At 36.9% G+C, this 20,882-nt stretch overlaps 1 protein-coding gene across 3 annotated transcripts; it reads left to right on the forward strand.

Moving 5' to 3' along the window:
• The first annotated feature begins 1,228 nt into the window (after positions 1-1,228).
• On the forward strand, positions 1,229-19,904 carry LOC126272759 (sequestosome-1). 3 transcript variants are annotated; one of them, XM_049975876.1, is made up of 8 exons: positions 1,229-1,846; positions 7,480-7,687; positions 7,793-7,951; positions 8,057-8,223; positions 8,556-8,967; positions 13,311-13,628; positions 17,327-17,473; positions 19,110-19,904. In XM_049975876.1, exons 2-8 carry the CDS (start codon positions 7,510-7,512, stop codon positions 19,247-19,249), a joined length of 1,521 nt encoding a protein of 506 aa, XP_049831833.1. In that variant the 5' UTR covers positions 1,229-1,846; positions 7,480-7,509; the 3' UTR covers positions 19,250-19,904. The 3 variants fall into 3 exon arrangements, with proteins under 3 accessions (XP_049831833.1, XP_049831834.1, XP_049831832.1); XM_049975877.1 differs by lacking the exon at positions 17,327-17,473 and having other exon boundaries at positions 1,665-1,846; XM_049975875.1 differs by having other exon boundaries at positions 1,679-1,846; positions 7,480-7,951.
• Positions 19,905-20,882: the final 978 nt, after the last annotated feature.

The following is a 20,882-nucleotide window of genomic DNA, read 5'->3' on the forward strand; positions in this document are numbered from 1 at the left end:
AATGCAATACATCGTGTGAAGAAAAGTATCAAGCTGCATTCTGTTTTACCGACCCTCGCCCCCCAGGAACAATTCCACCTCCAGAAACTTTATCCCCCCCCCCCCCCCCCCCAATATTTTTTCTTAACTATCACATGTATGGTCTTCAGCCATATGATATAATATCTTGTTTACTATGGCGGGCGAATCTTTTGGATTTTGGGCACAGGATCACGGACTTGAATCCACAAATTGCAAGATGCAGTGTGCGCCATCATCTTGCTGCTAGGGAGAGGTTACTACGCCTGGAGAGTAGGGATTAACTCGTAAAAAAGCACGAGTATGTCAAGATGTTTTGATCCAAATGTCTTCGAAATTTCCAGGTAAGTCTAAAACCCAGTTACCTTCTTTTACATCGCTCATTCTGCCCCAGGCATATTCGCTGTTATGTGCTATGATAGGAGCATTTTTTATTCTGGTTCCCAACTTTTGCTCTACTATAATTTTCACGTTAGGCCGTGATAGCTTGGTAACCGAAGTAGATTTTTGCTGACTCGGGCGACCATTGATCTGGGATAGGTTTTTTTATTGTCTTTCGAAGCACATTGCTTGTATCATGGCAACTGATATACATTTCGCAAAACCGCAGAACGACCATTAACTACAAGTATTTGCCTACCATCTTACAATATTTGAACCGATTCTCATAAATTTGAAAGACAGAAGTGGCCCACGTAAAAAAAAAACCCTCACAAAACGTGTTTTTTACACATAAAATCCGAACGAAGCTAGATTTTCGAAAGCAGGTTCTCCGTTTTATCGTCAGCATTTTTTATTTTCCACACATTCGGTTCATGTACGTGTGAATTTCCCACGCAACAGTTTACCTCGACTTCAAACCGTCGTATCTCAACAACGGGTAAAGAGTATTGGATAAAAAAAAAAGTTTCAAATGTATCCATTTATCTATCCTAGCGCAAAGTTTGAATTAATTACGACAAGTTTAAAGTATAGAAGTGGCGCGGTTCAAAAGCCTCCCAGAAAAAAGTGTTTTTTGCATGTAAAACTCGAACAGTGTACATATAAATGATGCCATTAGCTGAGAGTTAATTTCAGCCTAATTAACATCATTCGCAAAAGAAATTAACTGATTCTCTAGTTTACCTGGGTTAAAGTACTGTAGACATACGTTCGAATGGCCGCTGGTCCGGGCTAAACCGATAACTTATTAGCCCATGTTTCTAGCTCCAGTGGGAACCAATCACGAAGATCTACCCATACAGCGGTTCTGCGCACAGCGTTCTCAAACATATTTAACTAGTTAACGAAATAATCCTTACTGCGCACACGTTGATATATTTTGCATGCATTTGCACAGTTCGCGCACATCGAATCACAATGAGGCAAGCCGACATAAATTGCATTACAAATAGAAGTGGGTGTCAGAACACTTCGCTGTGATTGTAAGTCAATAAAATATCATTTCAGAGTTTCTTAACTGAAAATTCGGAAGTTCAGTCATAACGCAGATGGCAATAAAAGTGAAATTATTTGGTTTTAGTACTGAGGCAGTTCACGTGACGTGTAGCTGTCAAGTAGCTTACAGTGCAACCAACATAATCCAGTACATTTAGCTCAAAAGGCCTCTGTGTATAGCAGAAGTTCGAATCTATCAAGTTGGCAATCGTAATCTTCGATTTTAAAGTATCATGGTGGGTTGTTCCAGTGTGTTGCGTAGTTGCATCAGAATTGCTGACGGCGTTTGAGGTATATAAAGACTCGCAGACGCAGTGGCTGTATCTGTTTTGTTGTAACGTGTGCACAGAAGATTACTTCGTAACGCTGCGTTCTTGCTGTCGCTACTAACGTAAGTAATGTGCAACAGCAGTTTAAATTTGTAAATCAATGATTTCTTCTGACGTTTCAGAAAAACAGAGTCGTAATAGTTCGTAGTTTTCGTGTCATGAGAAACTGATTTGTGCCTTAAGATCAGAATCGTCTTTCCTCACAACTTCACTGCACTTTTTTAAAATTAATATTACAATAAATTGTAATGACAAAGTGTAATGCGCGTCTGTTGGGTCTACGAAAAATGTAATTGTTGGGCAGCCACGAATTATTGACTTTTCATATTTTAAGTCTTGGATCACAATGTTTATTTGTAATCAGGTTAGTAATTTCGTTAGGTAACGACCATCTTCAGACCTAAGTAAAACTTGTTGCATTATTTCACGCAGTTTATACATATACCATACTTCAAGGAGTGCTACTGAGCCTCTGTTCATGAACAGTATGTACGCTTCAGTGGTGCACTTTACATACATACCATAGTTTTATTTGTTTGACGAATCCGAAATGGCTGATGATTTTGACTACAGTATCACATATAAGGCCTGATACTTGTAAAGCAACATGTTTCTACTCAGATCTGAAGATGGTCATTACCGGCCGAAATTAATAACCCGATTACAAATGAAAATTGTGATCCAAGACTGGTATTATAGTATTTTCCTGGATCACTGAAAACTTTTTCGTAGCTGTGTCATAACTACAAGTTATTGAATTCTAAACAAACCAATTTCAGTAGAATGAAAGAATGCATAATGTTCGGTATATTGAAATATATCGTACAACGTCACGACGTTGATGTAAAGCTCTGACTAACTTTATTAAGGGTTAATAGTCGCTGAAAGTTGCCCAAACGATACCTACAGCATACTCGAGTTTTAAGAATTTTCTAATCGCATTTAGAAGATAAAATATGTATTAACTTTCACGGAATAAAGAGGGACGATAATATTTGCAAATTACATGATATTTGTCTTCATACACCCAATGAAACTTTCACAACCATCGTCAGTCATTTGACATCTGCCACTGGAAGATGACGTCGTCTGCTTTACCATACATTGCAGTATTTAACTTCACGCAGTCATGCCGTTCCCACAGATTTTCTGTTGTCATGTAACCAAATCAATTACATCGCTTTCTTGGTCTGCACCTCCCCCGAAATCCTGTGAAGAGCTAGCGCTACTTCCTGTACGCGACCTTGTCACTCACTTTCCGGTTTCATTGTACTCTTGATTGCTTTTTCCACTTCAAAGTATTCCTTGCTTCGTTTCTTTCGCTGCCTGTCGTAGTAATCACTAACATACATTTTTCCAATGTCTACTGAGCAGTCTGTAACTCAGAATAATTTCTTCAAGTCAAACCTGGTGAACTCTTTTGAACATATCAGAAGTGGTGTTTTGAAAACTTGTTTAGTTTACCAAAAACAAACAAGACCGTATTTACTCATTTTCTTGTTCTGGCCATTCAGTCATTGCCTTAAACTAACCTAAATACAAAAACTCGTAAATACGTTCCATGAATTCTTTGATAAATTGTGTGATTTTCTTTTCAGTGTGCCGGCTATAGATTGTTAGTTCAATTGAGTTTGATACTCCAGGCCTGCTTTCAAAGCTTACACCCAAAGTCTGTGAGTTTAGCCACACTGTGTGTGTGTGTGTGTGTGTGTGTGTGTGTGTGTGTGTGTGTGTGTAGGTTGCATTAGTGATCAGTGACTTTACCCAATATTTCTCTGTTCACTTATTTTGTTCATGATTTGCAAATGATCCATTTTCCTGTTCTGGCTTCTAGTGCCACTTTGTTACTTTGGTTGATTAAAATCCAAGTTTCTTTTCTGTACAGTCAGTGATAATATTGTCTGTAATTCTTTTTGTCTTGGCTGTTTTCTTTCTTGAGAAGCGGGGGTTACAACATTGTTCGAGGAATGCACACACGTTATAAATCATTTTGTAAGTTACTTTACCTTTACTTTGCCCTAAGATGTAACTACTTTTATTGAAACACTGTCTCAAGGTAATTTTCTGTCTGTATATCTTGAATGGCTTCATACACCTCATTTGGCATTCTCAGTTGCAGTGTGATTGTGTCTACCCTCAAGAGCTTGATTGTAGTGGCAGGTTTGTAGTGTAGTTGGTTTTGAATTGGCAAAGGGAGGTTGTAGAAACAGATTGACTTTTAAAATAGCCTATATTTGCTCCATATTTAATACACTTTGCATAAAAAAATGTAAAACTGCAAATTAGGCCTAAATGCAGAAAAACTGTATTATTTAGTGGAGAAATCTGAAACAAATAATTTTATTTACAAAATTTTTGAGTGTTTGATTTTTAAACTATGGGTTTTATATTCATTTAACCATTTATATAATAATGTAAAATGAGAGTGTTAAAAATAGTAGTAGTAGTAGTAGTAGTAGTAGTAATAATAATAATAATAATAATAATAATAATAATAATAACTATTATTATTATTATTATTAAAGAGTGAATACTCCTTTGGGTATAATGAAATGTGAAGCTGGGTTATGTACAGCAGTGCACAGATAGTAGAACTTCTGTGCTTTAGTCACCTGCACAGATTTGCTCTGTTCCCAGACAAAAGGAAATACTCTGTAGTGAAACCACTTTATAAGAGTAGTAAAAAGAGATAATGTAAACAGGGTCAGGGAATTTTCTTTGGTACCAGTGTTTTTAGAAGTTTTTGATGATATAGCAGTGTAGAGGAGGGTAGTGTACACAATTTGCCTCCACGATGATCATGAATTGACACTACCGATCACAATGCCTGTCCTTTACTGAGCTAAATTACTCTTGGTGTGTGTACAGAGCTGCTCTAAAATATGACACCTTGTGAGAAAATAGAGTAAAAAAAAAAAAAAGATCTTTAATGCAATACTTTACAAGAAAGAGTGTCTCAGAATTTGTACTATATCATCTGTGTAAATATATTCCAAGGGTTTGTTGTGACAATATTGACTCATTCAGGAGAAACTGTGACATTCATTCAGTGAACACTAGATGTAGATTAGTACACACTTTGATAACACTTTTGTAAGTATTGATTTAGCAGATTTCCTTTTCGGTAGGCTGCCAGAGTAGAGCAGTCATCTTCAAATATTCAGATACAATTCAAAAGTTTTCTGTTTAGTCGCTTACAGCTGTTATTTATTTATTGCAATGAAAATTAATTTCCTTTTAGCTATATTTTATTTTGACATTTATTGCACATATGTGTAATCAATTTCTAGACAGTATTGTCTTCATATGGATTGTACATAAATGAAATAAACATCAAAATAAAGTAGAAAACGCTAATTTCAAACATTTCCTCATTGCTGATGCCTCCCATTCTATTCAGGAGTTTCTTACAATAATTGAGAAATTTTTCCCTGTACTGTGTTGTTTATTTGCATACTCACAATTTTTATGCTTTATTTTTTTGTTTATAAATTTTCTAACCTTCATTTTGTAAACTAAATACTGACAAGTAACTGTAGCTCACATGGCCCCTTTGGAACCTGATAAATGAATAAATATGTGAAATAAGAGTAATGCAAAGGGTTGGAGGGTACGGAATAACTTAAATCTTATTAGCAACACTTCCAGAATATCATTATTTTCTCAGTTGAACATCTGCCAGTTTGGCCTGTAAGAAGTCTTAAAATACTGTTGCAGTTTTCTTTAAGTTGTTAGCTACAGTTTAGTTCCGCATATTATTTTGTGCCCCTACTACAATTTGCTCCTAACGTTTGCTTATCTGCAATACTTGTCATGTTGCATTTGAAACTTTCTTTTGTATGGTTTACATTGTGCCTGCAGCATAGATTAGATGATTAGATTAGATTAGTTTTTCGTTCCATAGATCCGTGTTGAGGAGATCCTCGTGGATGTGGAACATGTCACCCTTTTTTTTTTTTTAAGTAATCAGTTGTGATACATTTGTTAAGTTTTGTTTGATTTATTCATGTTTGTAGCCTATAGCCTTTATTTTATTAACTCTGTAAACTTGTTACGTAATGTAATGTGGCATACCTCTGTGCCATTACATATATTCTCATAATCTACTTTTTTTTACCCAGTACCTTTGTATCCAATTTACTTTTCATCTTAAGTGTCAGTAATCAGCTGTACTGTAAAGTAGTATGGGACTGTCAGATCCTGCATATCTCTCTCTCTCTCTCTCTCTCTCTCTCTCTCTCTCTCTCTCTCTCTCTCTCTCTCTCTCCCTCTCTCCCTCTCTCCCTCTCTCTCCCTCTCCTCCCTTTTCTTCTTTTATATAGAAAGAAACTTCCACATGGGAAAAATATAATAAAAACAAAGATTCGAAGACTTACCAAGCGGGAAACCGCCGGCAGACAGGCACATGAACAAGACACACAAACACACACACACAGAATTGCTAGCTTTCGCAACCGATGGTTGCTTCTTCAGGAAGGAGAGGGAAAGACGAAAGGATGTGGGTTTTAAGGGAGAGGGTGAGGAGTCATTCCAATCCCGGGAGCGGAAAGACTTCCCTTAGGGGAGAAAAAGGACAGGTGTACACTCGCGCGCGCGCGCGCACACACACACACACACACACACACACACACACACACACACACACACACACACATATATCCATCTGCACATACACAGACACAAGCAGACATATTTAAATATGTCTGCTTGTGTCTGTGTATGTGCGGATGTATATGTGTGTGTGTGTGTGTGCGAGTGTACACCTGTCCTTTTTTTCCCCTAAGGGAAGTCTTTCCGCTCCCGGGATTGGAATGCTCCTTACCCTCTCCCTTAAAACCCACATCCTTTCGTCTTTCCCTCTCCTTCCTGAAGAAGCAACCATCGGTTGCGAAAGCTAGCAATTCTGTGTGTGTGTTTGTGTGTCTTGTTCATGTGCCTGTCTGCCGGCGGTTTCCCGCTTGGTAAGTCTTCGAATCTTTGTTTTTATTATATATATATATATATATATATATATATAATTTCTCCAACACCCTCATGGCTTTGAAGCTTCCTGAGCTGGACTAGAACTTGAAACCAGAACCTTTGCCCATCACGGGAAATTGCTCTACCGATGGAACTAGCCATGTACAACCTACAGCTTTACTTCTGACAGTGAGAGCTATGGTGACAGTTCATGAGTCATGCATGGACAGCTCAACTGGTAGAGCAGCTAACTGAGAGACAAAGGTTCCTGGTTCAAGTCCTGGTCTGGCACACAGTTTTAATCTGCCAGAAAATTTCTAATCAGTACATGCTCTGTTGCAGAGTGATAATTCATTCTGGATCCACACAAATTATTACCACGCAACATTCACCCAGACATGTTGACTACATTCAGATATCCCATTTTACATGGCAAAGCAGATGACAGTGCGGACTAGAGTAAATGAATAATGACTTTAAAATCAAGAAGAGACTGTTGGTATGAGACAGTGCAGCAGTAGCCTGGTTGTTAAATTGGAGAACTTGAATGTGGTTGGCAATCTCTATATAAACAATCTCTATATACACACAGATTTCACCATTTAATATAAGATTATAGAGAAATAGATGTATATTCATTGTATAGTATTTGAGATCTTAGGTTAGAATTATTCTGATGCAGCTCATGTGTAGGTAACATGCAAACTGACACTATTATTAAATGCTTTTGCAGTACCCAGACTTTTGTCAGAGAGAAGCAAAGATGGTAGAATCAATGAGCATATCGTACAAAGTGTATCTGGAAGATGGAACAGACACTACCGAAGTACGACGTTTTGGGATTGATCGCAGTCTTGCTTTCAAGTTCAGTTTCCTAAGAGAGAAACTCCAGAAAGTATTCCCATCACTGCAGAATAGGAACTTTTATGTTTCCTGGAAAGGTAAAATCACAAATTCCTCACTTCTATTAAAGTTTGAATTTTTAATTAATACTTCATTTGAAAACTTAAAACAACATATTAATAGGGTTGGTTTTTACCCAACAGATCAGGAAGGTGACATAATTACAATATCATCTGATGAGGAACTCACATTAGCACTGAGTGAGATGAATACAGACGTAAGAAAGTTGTATGTTGCTGTCAAACCTGAAGAAACTTTAGCTCCCGATGCAGAAATGCCTGAAATGGGTCGACCAATAGATGGTAAGATCTTGTCAGATCTCTTATCTTTCCCTCTTTTTCTTTTCAAATTAATGTTTGCAGTTGTAATTATTATCCATAATGATGCAATGTTGCTTTTGTTTTAAGGTCCTGCAGTTCACGAGGGAGTGACTTGTGATGGCTGCAACAAGCTGATTGTTGGTTTCAGATACAAGTGTGCTGTTTGTCCTGATTTTGACCTCTGCTCTTCATGTGAAGGCTTTGGAATGCACGATGAACATTTCATGATACGTATTTCAAAACCAATTAAGTGGGTATGTGAGATTGTATAATTGCTTTTGTGGTTGTGTTTCTTTTTGTGTGTTTGCATGGGAGGGGGGGAGGGGGGTCTCATATAAGTTATAGTCTATAGTCTTCATGCCTTGCTGTAAAACAGTGTATTTAGAGATAACAGACTTGTGATCCACACACTGATGACTTAATGGTGTCAGGTGTTTATCAACTTTCATATATTGCATTGAAAAAATTTTTGAAGATTTTTGGGTATTGTGGTGGGTGCAAACAAATGTAGAAATGTCAAACATTCATTTATAAAATAAAGTAGTATGCTAATTTCTCATACAAAGTTCTTTTGTATGTGTTCCAGCGTTCAACTTACAGCCGACGTTTGGCACATCATATGGCCAAGTGGTCCCGCCAGTCTGAAACTCACAGGCATCACCACCAGCGTCGCACAAACAATGTGAAAGGTGTTAATGAAAGCAATGTGCAGTGCCCATACAGAAGGTCCTACAGTGAACATCCTGGTTGGTTGGAGTATCTCTGCAGCCAGCTAGGTGAATGGGTCAATCTTCCAGGAGAGGTTGAAATTCCTCCAAAGGCAGGCAATACTGCCACTACCACAGAAAATACTACACCAAAACCTTCAACTTCAAGTGCAGCAGAGTGCACAGAAGGTCCACAGGGAACAGCAACACAAAGGAATTCTAATCAGCAGAGAGATACAACTTATTTACAGAATGTGGGTGAGACTGTTGCAGCACTGCTTAGTCCACTGGGTGAGTTTATATTGTTTTCCTTGATTGTATATTTTCTAACCATATAATAGGGAAAATATCAGTTCACTATCAAATGTGCAATAAAGTATAAGAATGTGTTATCAAAATACAAAAGCAGCATTGAAGTAGTAATGATGAGCAATAGATAGTATTGGAAGCATAATTTCTTTGTTTCAATGTGATATAGTTATTGGTGACACTGGTTTTGAAAATTATGTAAACTCACACAAAAATATTCAACACAATAATAAAACATCGAAAAACAATTTTTCCGTACTTACGTAGTAATATTTTTGCTTGGCTTACACTTCTTTCGAGCACAGTTAAATTAATATTAGTTATATCAGTGCAAATAATCAGTTTTTGAAAACCTACTCACCAATTGGCAGCAGGAGGAGACACGTATAAAGGTACTAAAATTTCAGACAATAAGAAATTCAGCCTTCAATTGCAAGGTAAAATTTCTTTAGTTTACCTAGGTTTTGATGCCAATAATGGTATCTTCTTCAGAACAAAAATTATTTTGAGGGCCAAACATTGGCCATGTGACAGATCTGTTCTGAAGAAGATACCATTATTGGCATGGAAACCTAGGTAAACTAAAAATAATTTTACCTTGCAACTAGAGGCTGAATTTCTTATTGTCTGAACAATTCACAGTTGCTGAAGTGCTGCATTATGTTAAAGATTTGTACTGAAATTTGCAAGCTTTTGGAGCCAGTGGCTCTTTCTGTCAGAAAATTTGAAGGGGAAGGAAAGAGGGGTGAAGCAAAAGGACTGGGGAGGCTTAGGAAATGGGAGAAGTTCAGAAAAGTCTACCAGAACCCGGAGTCAGGGGAAACTTAATGGACAGGATGAGAAGGAAAGACTGCACCACTGCACGAGATTTGAAAACCTGAGAACTGAAAGGTGGATGATGGGTAATACGGGTGACGAAGATTACTGACAGAACATTGTATATGAGTTAATAACAGTGGAAAGCTTAAGTGCATTTTATGTGGTAGATGTGGGGAGCAGGAAAAAAAAAATAGACAAGTTAGAAAATGAAAGCTATAGAAAGCTAAAAGGAATGAAAAAACTGAAGTAAATTAAGGCCAGGTTTAGGGCGAGAGTGAAGAACATGTTGTAGTGCCAGCTTCTACCTGCGGAGTTCTGAGAAACTGGTGACTGGGGGGAAGAATTCAGATGGTGTGTGTGTGTGTGTGTGTGTGTGTGTGTGTGTGTGTGTGTGTGTGTGTGTGTGTGTGTGGTGAAATAGGCGTGAGGTATTGACAGTCATGTTGGAGACCATTTTCTGCAGCACGGTTTTGTGCACTGCCAGTATACATCCTCTGCCTACGCCTATTCATCCTAGTTTTTATGGAATGAAAAGCTTGGAGTTCTGCTGAGGACATTAGGGTCATATTGTAGGGACCAGAGGAAGGACTGAAGCAATGCTGTATGTTGGGACTGTGGTTGGAACTGTTCCAGACAGGGTTCAATGTTAGGTTTGCTGTTGGAAATGTATTGTTATTGGGTCACAAAGTTATATTTTCAGTTGACATTGTGTGTGAAGGAAAATAGGTCCTTTACCAAAGCTGCATGTTTAAATGCAGATTTAAAGCTGAAAGATCCTTTGATAACACAAATAATTCACGATGTCTGAGAACACTGTACTGTCGTGACTTGTTGTTGTGGTATTGAGTTGTTATTGCTCTGGTAGGCAGTGGTAAAAGCTGGGGGATGTTAAGAAGGTTGGTCAAAATGGTTTGTAGGAGATGAGTGGTGGTTGATGGTGTGGCTGTTTAGATAGCTGGAGAGGGACTGGAAGGGGAAAACGATTGTTGTTGTCGTTTAGAAGAAGGTGGGTAGCTTTCTGATGTGAAGTCTGTTCTGTCGTTGCAGTTTGAAGTTGGCTTGGTGGGTGATGCCATTCAAGGAAACATGGGAGTCAGATAACTGCAGGATTTTGTAAGGGAAGAGAAGTTTGGTGAAGTGGAAATTGGTCGACGAGCCACATGGGTCACAGATAAGGTGGGGGAAGTGCAAAAGATTGCTGTATTTGAGGCTGTAAAAGGGATTGGTTTAAAGTAGGATTACATCCAGAAACAGGGACCTTCAGTGTTAGGCCTTTGGGGTTAACTCCCAGGGACAAGGGAGGTTTCAAGAAACAGAATATGGGACCTTAGTTTTGTTGCTGTTTTTGAAAGGACCAAATGTAATATGTGATGAGATTTGTTGTGGCTAGAGAGGAGGGTTTGTAGTGTTAAGGGATGGTGGGAAAGGCAAAAAAGAAGCTGCGGGGGGAGTAAGAAAAATGTGATAAATGAGCGGTGAGATCAGAAAAATTCATACGAGAATCATGAACAGACTTAACAAGGGGTAATAAATGGGTGAGAATTTCTCCTCTTCCTTCCCCTTCAATCCTTCTGCCATGAGGAGGAGTCACTGGCTCTAAAGGCTTTCAGGTCTCAATAACTGTTCCCTCCTGCCATCACATAATATTAGTTATTGTATCATTCAGATTTCTTTTACCAAATTCATGTTGAATTCTTTGATCAGTGATGTTTCCCTTTCTGCAGTTATCCAGGTTTTACCAGATATTGGTGTATGTCAGAGATGTTAAGCTGACAGTGATAAGCTCTGTCAATTCACTAATACTTACTGTCCATGCTTCAGTGAGTTTGTTTGTGATGAGAGACTAGAAACCATCACGTTCCTTGCATAAAGCAAGTCTTCCCATTCCCTTATAGTGATCTCAGTTTGGATTTTCTGTGGCTGCTGCAATTTTTTGGGTTAATTCCAGGAGATTCTATTTTGGAAAGAATCCAGTCAGTTCGCTCTCCCTTCTTGTGCAATCAATTTGATGTTAACGTTGATCATGAGTAAAAATTGTACCAACTTCTTGTTCTATTGTTGATCATTTATTTCTGCTCCCATATTTTGCACACACCAGTGAAATCTACAGTGGTCAGAATGGGATAACCTCTTCTAGTAGTGGCTTTGCAAAGAAAGTTACCGAAACAGGTGCTTGACTGAGCAGATAAGCAGCAGTAGTGTCAGTAGGCAGTGGTCAAATCTAGTGGCAGCATCCATGAACTATAGTGTCACAGTACAGAGAGGGATCTAGCTTTCTTCTATATGTTGTGTGGTATTAAAGTGGATAAGAGAGCTGCAGTTAGAAAGGCAACAGCAAAAAATTATGGTGGTTTACAAAAATTCATTGCAAAGAACCAAACCATGCTTGTAAATGAATGGAATGAGAGAGGACTGGATGTGAAATCCCTCTATGTCCACTCTTACAGTTTTCTGTAAATTACTTCACTCTTGCACTACAAAGATAATAATGAATACCTTGTACTCTTCATTGCCCATCTTATCTTTTCTAATGATTTTAGGTATAGTTCTTTGTGTCATCATAACCTTCAAGGAATTACATTTAACATTATGGTAATTCAGTTGTTCTAAGTAAATGAGAATGAGAGTAAGTATGGAACATTTACCCATTTGCTACAGTGTTTGGTTTAAAAATGTGGAAAAGTGCCTTCTTTGCTGTTATCCATTCTAAATTCCCAACATTGCTGAAGTGGTAATCCACAAGGCTTTCCTTTGCCAGCATTATCATCAAGGGCTGCATTTTCATGTCAAGAAGTCTTAAAGATTGCTCTCAGGCATTGTATCCAGTCATTTCTATTATCTATACTTCTATAGCACTTCCCCAATTGAATGTAGCCCTGTTGAATGAGAAAGTAGTATCCGATGAGGAATTATTCTAAGCAAAATAACAAGTGCAATAACTGTTAACAGTATTGATTTCTGTAATACACATGTAAAAGAATCAATGTAGTTTTCTATTTTTGGGTCCTTTCTCAGTTTTGTAAGGAAGCTTGTTACATGTGGTGGGGCTGTGGAAACTGTACAGATCTATATCTTATTTTCTGTACTACAAAATTCACGTTTGATTGCATTTCATTGTGATTTTAATCTTCCTTAATGATATATAAGCAGGGCAGCTAGGTTTTAAAATTCCTCGTTTGGACTTGCTGCTCTTGCACTTGTGATGATTGCAGTTCAAGTTATGGCAAGTGGACATTGTATCCAATAATTTTAAAACTCAGTTAAGTCATTACTACAGATGCAGTTACTTGAAATTACTTTTTACCATGGTTTGTCCCAGGTACTCGAATTTTGGTGTGGTCTTCATTCCTGGAGAATCAGGAAAGTGCTAACCATGTTCTACAAAGTTGTGCTTAGTAAAGCTTTATTCGTATAGAATTTGATTGTAAGAATCTTTAAAATTCATGCATAACAAAATATATAAAAAATCTGTCATTTAGTTTGTTGATTTATTTGTGTTTGAACAGGAATAGATGTTGAGATCCAGCTTAAGGACAAGAATCAGAAGCTGACAGGTGAAAAGCAGGATACTCCCCAGGGTGCAGCTCAGGCCAAGGAAGCAGAGAAAACTGCACAGGCCAAGGACTCAGAGAATACTGCACAGGCCAAGAAAGCAGAGAATATTGCCCAGGCCAAGGAAGCAGAGAAGAATGTCCAGTTTGGGGAGGCACAAATGGCAGAGGCGGCTTCCGTGTCAGAGCCCATGGAAGTGAGTCCAGAGACTCCGTCAGCCCCACCAGAACAACATTCCAGTGAATCAGAAGAGTGGACTGTCCTCATACCAGGTAAAACAATCTCAGCAAAGTTCAGTATTGTTTATGAGTGATTTGTCAGCCGACAACAACACTTTCAGTGTTGTAAATACTTTGTCCTAATGTATGTCTTTTATTCTCTCTCTCTCTCTCTCTCTCTCTCTCTCTCTCTCTCTCTCTCTTTCTTTCTCTCTTTCTCTCTTTGTAGCCTCTTCATAATTCACATTACTATTTTGGTGGTTGGTTAGCATGGGTAAGAGGCTGTCACCAACGTGTTGCTTGGTTTGGACATCACAGTGCTTTCAAGGTGTGGTTGTATTGGAAGTAGTGTTCCCTTGTCTTCCTCCAATCTTTGAACTGACTACTTAGTCATTATAAAGAGACCTACAGTTAAAATTGGACTCCGAATCATGTGTTGTGAAATGTTGAGTGGCAGGTAGAAGCTATAGGCCTATACCTGACTCTGCATAACAAAGTGATTGACAGGTGCAGGCTTATCGGTTTGCTGTTGCCTGCACATGCAATATTGCTTTGGCAGCAACAGCTGTGAGATTCAGTTCTCAGTCTGTTCACATTTCCTTTAAAATGCAGTATAGAGTTCACTTGGCAATATCATAACAGCTTTCACTTCCTTCTCACTTGTGCTGCAAGATCTGGATGTTCTTTATCATAAACCAAAATTAAATCAGTATCGGGAAACAGAACACTTGACTGAAACAAACTACAACAGTTTAGTTAGAAGCTGCAGTAGTTGTATGCAGCTGAGTGTGGTTACAGGCATTTGAGACAAGAGTGTGATAAGACAACCATGCACAGAACGAAAGACGCTACTTGGCTCATACTGTGGTCAGCTGTGACTTTGGTAGGTGTACTGAAAACAAGTAACTGTCAATCACTTTGTTATACTGATCTGGCTATAACCCCAAAACTTTAGATTGTAGTATGGAACTTAACCTTTGAGATATTGGACTAGTTTAAATACCCTTTAATTCCTTTGGTAACACAAAGTTCTTCCTTTTATATTTAAGCCTACCAGATTTTATGTAAAAAAAAATTATAATAAGGCTAAATGGAAAAAAAGAAAATGATTGTGAGGTGTCACAGCAACTCGTGTATATCTGATTTTATTGCAATCTAAGAAATCCTGTAGTGCTTCCATAGGACAATGTAATCTGCTCTCTCAAAGCCACTCATTGCTTTCCTACAACATTGTTTTCATTACACAACCAATACAGTAAGTTTCTTGTGGTATTTTTCTCTTGCAGGCTGACTTACTCAGATAAAAATGGTCTTCAGGGGTCAAAGTTAGCAAATTATTGTACTTTGGTTGATTTAAATTTTAAGTTGAATATTGCTATTTGCTAATGACATATCAGCATTCCTGATGGGTATTGTATTAGTATTTATAATTCCCCACAATATCTTAGAATAGATAATAATGTTTTTATAGCTTTCTTCATTGGCAGTCAGAAGAGGGATTTTATTGGCATATTGTTATGTTTCCTTTAGTTGATACTATATGCTTATTAATTTAGTTTTTTTGCAAGTTGTGAACTAACAAAAATAATTATCAGTTCTTATTTCTGAATTTGCGTACACATCTTTTGTAACTTTAACAGCAGTTTGAAACACATTCAGCAATTTTTATAAAGTCCAAAGAGCCCACTTGTGTGTCTGAACTTAGTTTCTTTTTTAAAAGAGAAGGAAGAGTGCATGTATATGGAGGTGTAAAATACGCTTAAGAAAAAGTTAGATGTACTGAGACGTTACACAAAGTGCAAACCTGCAATTTGTATAATTAGAGGCATTTCATGTGATAAACATAGCTTTAGAAAAATATCTGTTATGCTGCAATTATCATGATTCAAGGTTCATGTAGCCTGTTGTGTGTCGTAATAATAGAATTATAAAATAAATAAAAATAAATGACTGAAAAAAGTGCAAAGCTACGATGATTGGCACTTTAACAAAGATTATTCAAGATTCTAGTAAATCATGTGAAATATGGTAAGGAACTTTTTTTGCCTATCTCATGTACAGACATGCCAAGGCAAAAATTTGTCACAGGTATTCATCACATTTGCCCTACTGCAATTGAGTAATCGTTCTCTAAGTTCTGGCAAGTTCACCAATCTGCTGTTAACAGTAATCAGAATGAGAAATATGGCTCCTGTGTTAATGATCTGGGATGTAGGACACAACAAAGGTAAAAATAAATTATAATGGCTGGGAGCTGATGAGGCTGGTCATTAGGGGAAATTGGAAAACTTGTGGAGAGCATGGATAGATGCTGTGCAATAATAAAATAAATATGGGACAGGAACATAGTGGAAAATTAATGACTTGGGAAAAAGTTATTAGGACAATTATAAACTTCTATCTCCTTCCAGTGTGTCCGTTACATGTATTAAAGAGATTTCTAACATCGAAAGAAAAATGCTTGATATATTCAGCCATTCACTCGTCATAAAAATGACAAACACAAGGAATTAAATATTCCAACAAAAAGGTTGAATGTCTTCTGAACATTGAAATCATGAGAGATCCAGCAAAAGACAGAGGGATAAATGTAGCAGCAAAAAGGTATCATGAAGCATAAGCTGGTATGCATATTTTGATAGCTAAAATAAAGTGGAGAAAATGTTTTAATGGTAAATCATTCTTTAAATTTTCAAAATTGGTAAGTGGCAGAAGCTAACTTGAGTATTTGACAAGCCTATTAATTGCATGTGAATGGATAAATGTTGTAGAATGTTGTCATGGAAATAATCATCAGGGTTAATAGCAGAAAATGGAGTGTTTCCTTTATATAAGAAAATACTTATGTCAACAAACTATTAAATACACTGTGAATGAGGACAGAAGCAATAGCTAAATGTTCCTGTAGAAAAAAATGTCTATTGTAGATTTACCAGATTTAGCACATGCAGAATTGAGAAGACTCTAGACAAATTCTTGTGTGAAAGTTTTCTTAAAAAAATTTAAGTCCTTTAACACCAAGGAACTCGAATATTTCTTCATCTTTCTTACAAACAAACCACATATGAACTGTAAGGCTTTAGCTATTACTAATCGTAGGTAGTACAGAGGTACATGCAGTTGGTCTTTCCATCCCCCATCCACGAACAGAACAAAGGAAAAAATAAACATTTCTGGGTTAGAGTGAATAGTATGTTTTGTTATGTAGATGTAATTTTTAGAATACTGGCCAGTGGTCAAATTCTTAAATGAAATTCAATGTGCCTTTGGAGCACATTTCTATGATGTAGCAGAAATGACGAATTTTAAATTATACAGGTGAATCTTTTGAAGAAAGGCACAACTCAAGGTGTAAAGCAAAATCACGTGCTTTATACTATGTCTATACACACACACACACACACACACACACACACACACACACACACACACACGCGTGCATGCTCCGATGATACACCTCATAGAAAAATATTGGCTTCAAGATATGTGGATGATAAGGCAATGTACTGGAAGATATTCAAACTATACAAAATGCAGGCTGAAACATCAACAAAGTTTACAAAGGAATTGCATAATTTTGAGTAGTCCTGTGCACTATCACAAATGCCACCATTCTCTACAAAATTGGGTAGTCTCATGTGTTTACAGTATTGCAATTTTCTTGTTGAAAACCTTTTGATTCCATTGTTCAATTTTATTATGGATACAAATTATGAGGGTATGTTTCAATAAACATTGTGCTATGCTTTCAGATAATGTTGGATCTCCAAATCCTGTAGCCAGTAAAGCCGTTGACGAATTACTAAAGACTCTTGAGGAACCTTATTATTGTCCAATATACCCTAGAGTGGATGATGTGATTGCAAGAACACGTGAATTAGAACTTCAGTCCATTACAGGTACCTGTCACACTGCTACAGCATGCTGTTAGTTAGCATTCAGGAGTTCTAAATACAAACTGAATCCTTTGAGAGATGCACAACACAGGGTGTGGTTTTAGAAAAGAATATAAAATAAATTTATTTACAGAACGATATTTTCACTCTGCACTAGAGTGTGCACTGATGTGAAACTTCCTGGCACATTAAAACTATGTGCCAGACCGAAACTCCTATTCAGAACCATGCCTGTGAAAGGCAGAGGTCCCAAATTTGAGACTCTGTCCAGCACATAGTTCTTAATCTGCCAGGAAGTCTTAAAATTGTTTATATCTCATTCATTTACATCTCATAAGATGCCACAAAAGAATATATATTTTTTTTTTAATTTGCCTAACATTTAAAATTATCTGATGGTTTTTTACTTCAAACCTGAACCTTGTGTTGCTTGCAAATAGAAGAATGGTCCACTGCTTAGTTAAACTGAGGAAGTTTCATTTTAGTGTTGACTACCTTAGTTGACAAGGGAACTGTTTGCTTAAACATTCAAACTGGCTGCAATTTAGGTCTGGCTGGGTATCCTGTATGCCAGACATTCCATTGGCTTGGACGTTCAAATTGATCAATTTAGGTCTGACCTCTTTGGGTATCTACCTCCAAATTTCAGGTGTTCCCACAACAGATACAAAGCATCAAAATGTTGCTGTGTGGCAAGGAAAATGCTATGGAAAGTCCTTCGTTGAATAGAAACAATAACAGTAACAACTCTTTATGTAATCTTAAGCTTCGGCAAGACGGAGGCACTTGTTCAGTTTATTCTCAGTCCCTGGTGTGTTCATTGCATTCAACCGGTCCTGCAGTTCATCTCACACTTTTCACTGAGGATAACAATGTCACCAGCAAACCTTATCATCAATATCCTTCCACCCTGAATTTTAACCCCACTCCTGAACTTTCTTTTTATTTCTGTGATTGCTGCTTCTTTGTGTGTATTTAACATTTGGAATGAAACACTAGAACTTGTAATACAGCCCTTCTAATCCAATAACTTCATTCCCAGTCTTCTATACGTAGTATTCACTTTTGGTTGTTGTACATACTGTCTTGTACATACTAGCTTTTGGTTGTTGTACATACTGTCTGGTACATACTAGCTTACACATATTTTCCCGAGGATTTGAACATCTTGCACCAGTTTACACTGCTGAATGTTTTTTCAAGGTCAGTAATCTTACAAACGTGTCTTTATTTTTGTTATATCTTGCTTCCATTGTCAAGTGTAATTTCAGATACATCACCTTTGAGTAATATACCCTGACCTGCATATACTGATTGCTAAAAATGTCAGAATTCATAAGTGAGTTTCAAATGATCTGATAGACTTCTGTATGAAACCAGTCATTCGCAGCAAGTTTCCTCTCTTGCTTTCTCCTATGTATGAATTATAAGAAATGTAAAAAATTTATTTTTGAGGTATCTAGCAGTTCCGATGAACTTATTCCATAGTATAAAAAAATATGTTGATGAATTTATTCCGGCAGGTTTTAATTCTTAATTATTACTCTGCTCTGCTATTATTTTGAAAAATTTTTGTCACATAGTTAGTTACTGTCTGCATCAGCATTTCGCCAATTAATGTCTTCATATTTCTTTACAGATCCAAAAGTGGCAAAAACACTAAAGCAGCTACTAGCAATGGGATTCACAAATGAAGGAGGTTGGCTGACACAGTTGATTCAAATCAAGGATGGAAATATTGACAGAGTTTTGGATGTTCTGCTCCCTGTTAAGAAGTAGAGCTTCCAGAATAATTATGAGATTGAAATATTTGTAAATGTATGGTCTTATTGTAGAAAAAAATGTGTATGCTGTACTTTTATTATTCAGTTGATCATTTTAGTTTCCAAAATAATTTGTAAACCCATCTGACATATGTTATCTAATGTTACTGAATGTTTTACTTATAAAACATATTGTATTATCATTCCTGACCGATTTTTAAGATACACTGTAACCGTTTGCTACTTTACAGTGTACCTAAGGATACTGCAAATAGGCTTATTCTGTTAACTCTTTAGTTACCAGTATGGTACCTAAAATGTTATTAATTCCATTTGTAACTACACCATATTGTAGTACATTAACCCATATAGAGGACCCATCTGTGTCATGCAAGCAAATGCTCCTCGTAGGTGCTCCTTAGTTAATGGTAGTGTTAGTTCCTCAATTTGCACAAATTAAAAGTATGCTTCTTGTATGTATTATTAATGATTTGTTGATTTATAGTGTTGGCATATCTTTCTAAAGATGTTGCTTTTAATATAGACTGGTAGTATGTAAATATGGTACGTGACAGTATCTGATTGTCTTTCATTGGTTTAATTTCTATTACTGTAATTTCCTATTAGTACTGTATGAATCTTAAATACCAATAAATTCATTGTTTTCTGAATGGTTTTGCTGTAAACTTGTATATCTGTGTAGTAGAATAATACACATTGAGATACAAGGAATATCAGCTTGTACACATCATGCAATTCTTGTGCTTTTGTTGTAGTCATGAACCATACGTGCAAAAATTTTAGTTCAACTGAGGCCAGCACTGTAGAGCAAAAACAGATTTAAAATTCAACAAATTGTCAAGTGTGTAACAACATGATATTCACACTTCCAGGCATTGCATTGATGAAGAGATGCAGTGGAAAGGGGAGAAGGTGCAGCAGGAGAAGTTACAGTGGTTAGTACAGTTTTATTCAGGGAGTCATGGTCCATAATAGATTTTATAAAGAAGTATTTACTACCAAAATGTGATGTACTGACAGTGCACAATAATGCCACATCTGCATTCATGTGATCATTCAATGTTATCACATTGCTTTACCTTTTATGAGGAGAAATAGATGACTGAAGCACTGTGTAGCTTGGTTATTAGCCCATAATATCCACCCTCACTTGTCACAGAACACAATATCCAGGGTTAGACACTGAATAAAGGGAGAAAGCAGGCTAAGAAATGTGGCACACAAAAACCTTTTATGTTAGTGTTTTTTTCCCTAATTTACTATAAATATTCAAAGTGAGCACTAGTTACATTTTCCCGGTCTGAGAAAGCCATTGAAATTAATACAGAATAAGTTAGTTTGGTATTAAACAGGTTGATATGCGATTAGTAGATCAAGAGAAGACATTATTTGCGTATACATTTTTTGCTTGTGTTTACTACTTTGTTAGTTTTTGTGTGCTCCGATTATTGTCTTATGTTGAGGCCAGTTCAAATTTCCTATCCCTGTTTGTTGTGCCTAAATGTCACAAGCAGGATAACTATTATTCTTTTGATCATGTTATCAAATAATTGCTTACAGAAACTAGTATATGTGCAATTGCTATGAATTCAAACAATAGAAAATCCAGGGTGGAATAATGGCAATAT

The sequence above is a fragment of the Schistocerca gregaria genome, chromosome 5 (genome assembly GCF_023897955.1).
Source record: "Schistocerca gregaria isolate iqSchGreg1 chromosome 5, iqSchGreg1.2, whole genome shotgun sequence".
Taxonomy (NCBI): domain Eukaryota; kingdom Metazoa; phylum Arthropoda; class Insecta; order Orthoptera; family Acrididae; genus Schistocerca; species Schistocerca gregaria.

Bases quoted from the DNA above. Each gene is read 5' to 3' on its own strand.
- LOC126272759 (XM_049975875.1), top strand. From the start codon at position 7,510: ATGGTAGAATCAATGAGCATATCGTACAAAGTGTATCTGGAAGATGGA. The intron at 13,629-17,326 runs GTAAAACAATCT...CTATGCTTTCAG, and splicing joins GTGGACTGTCCTCATACCAG to ATAATGTTGGATCTCCAAAT. The intron at 17,474-19,109 runs GTACCTGTCACA...ATTTCTTTACAG, and splicing joins AGAACTTCAGTCCATTACAG to ATCCAAAAGTGGCAAAAACA.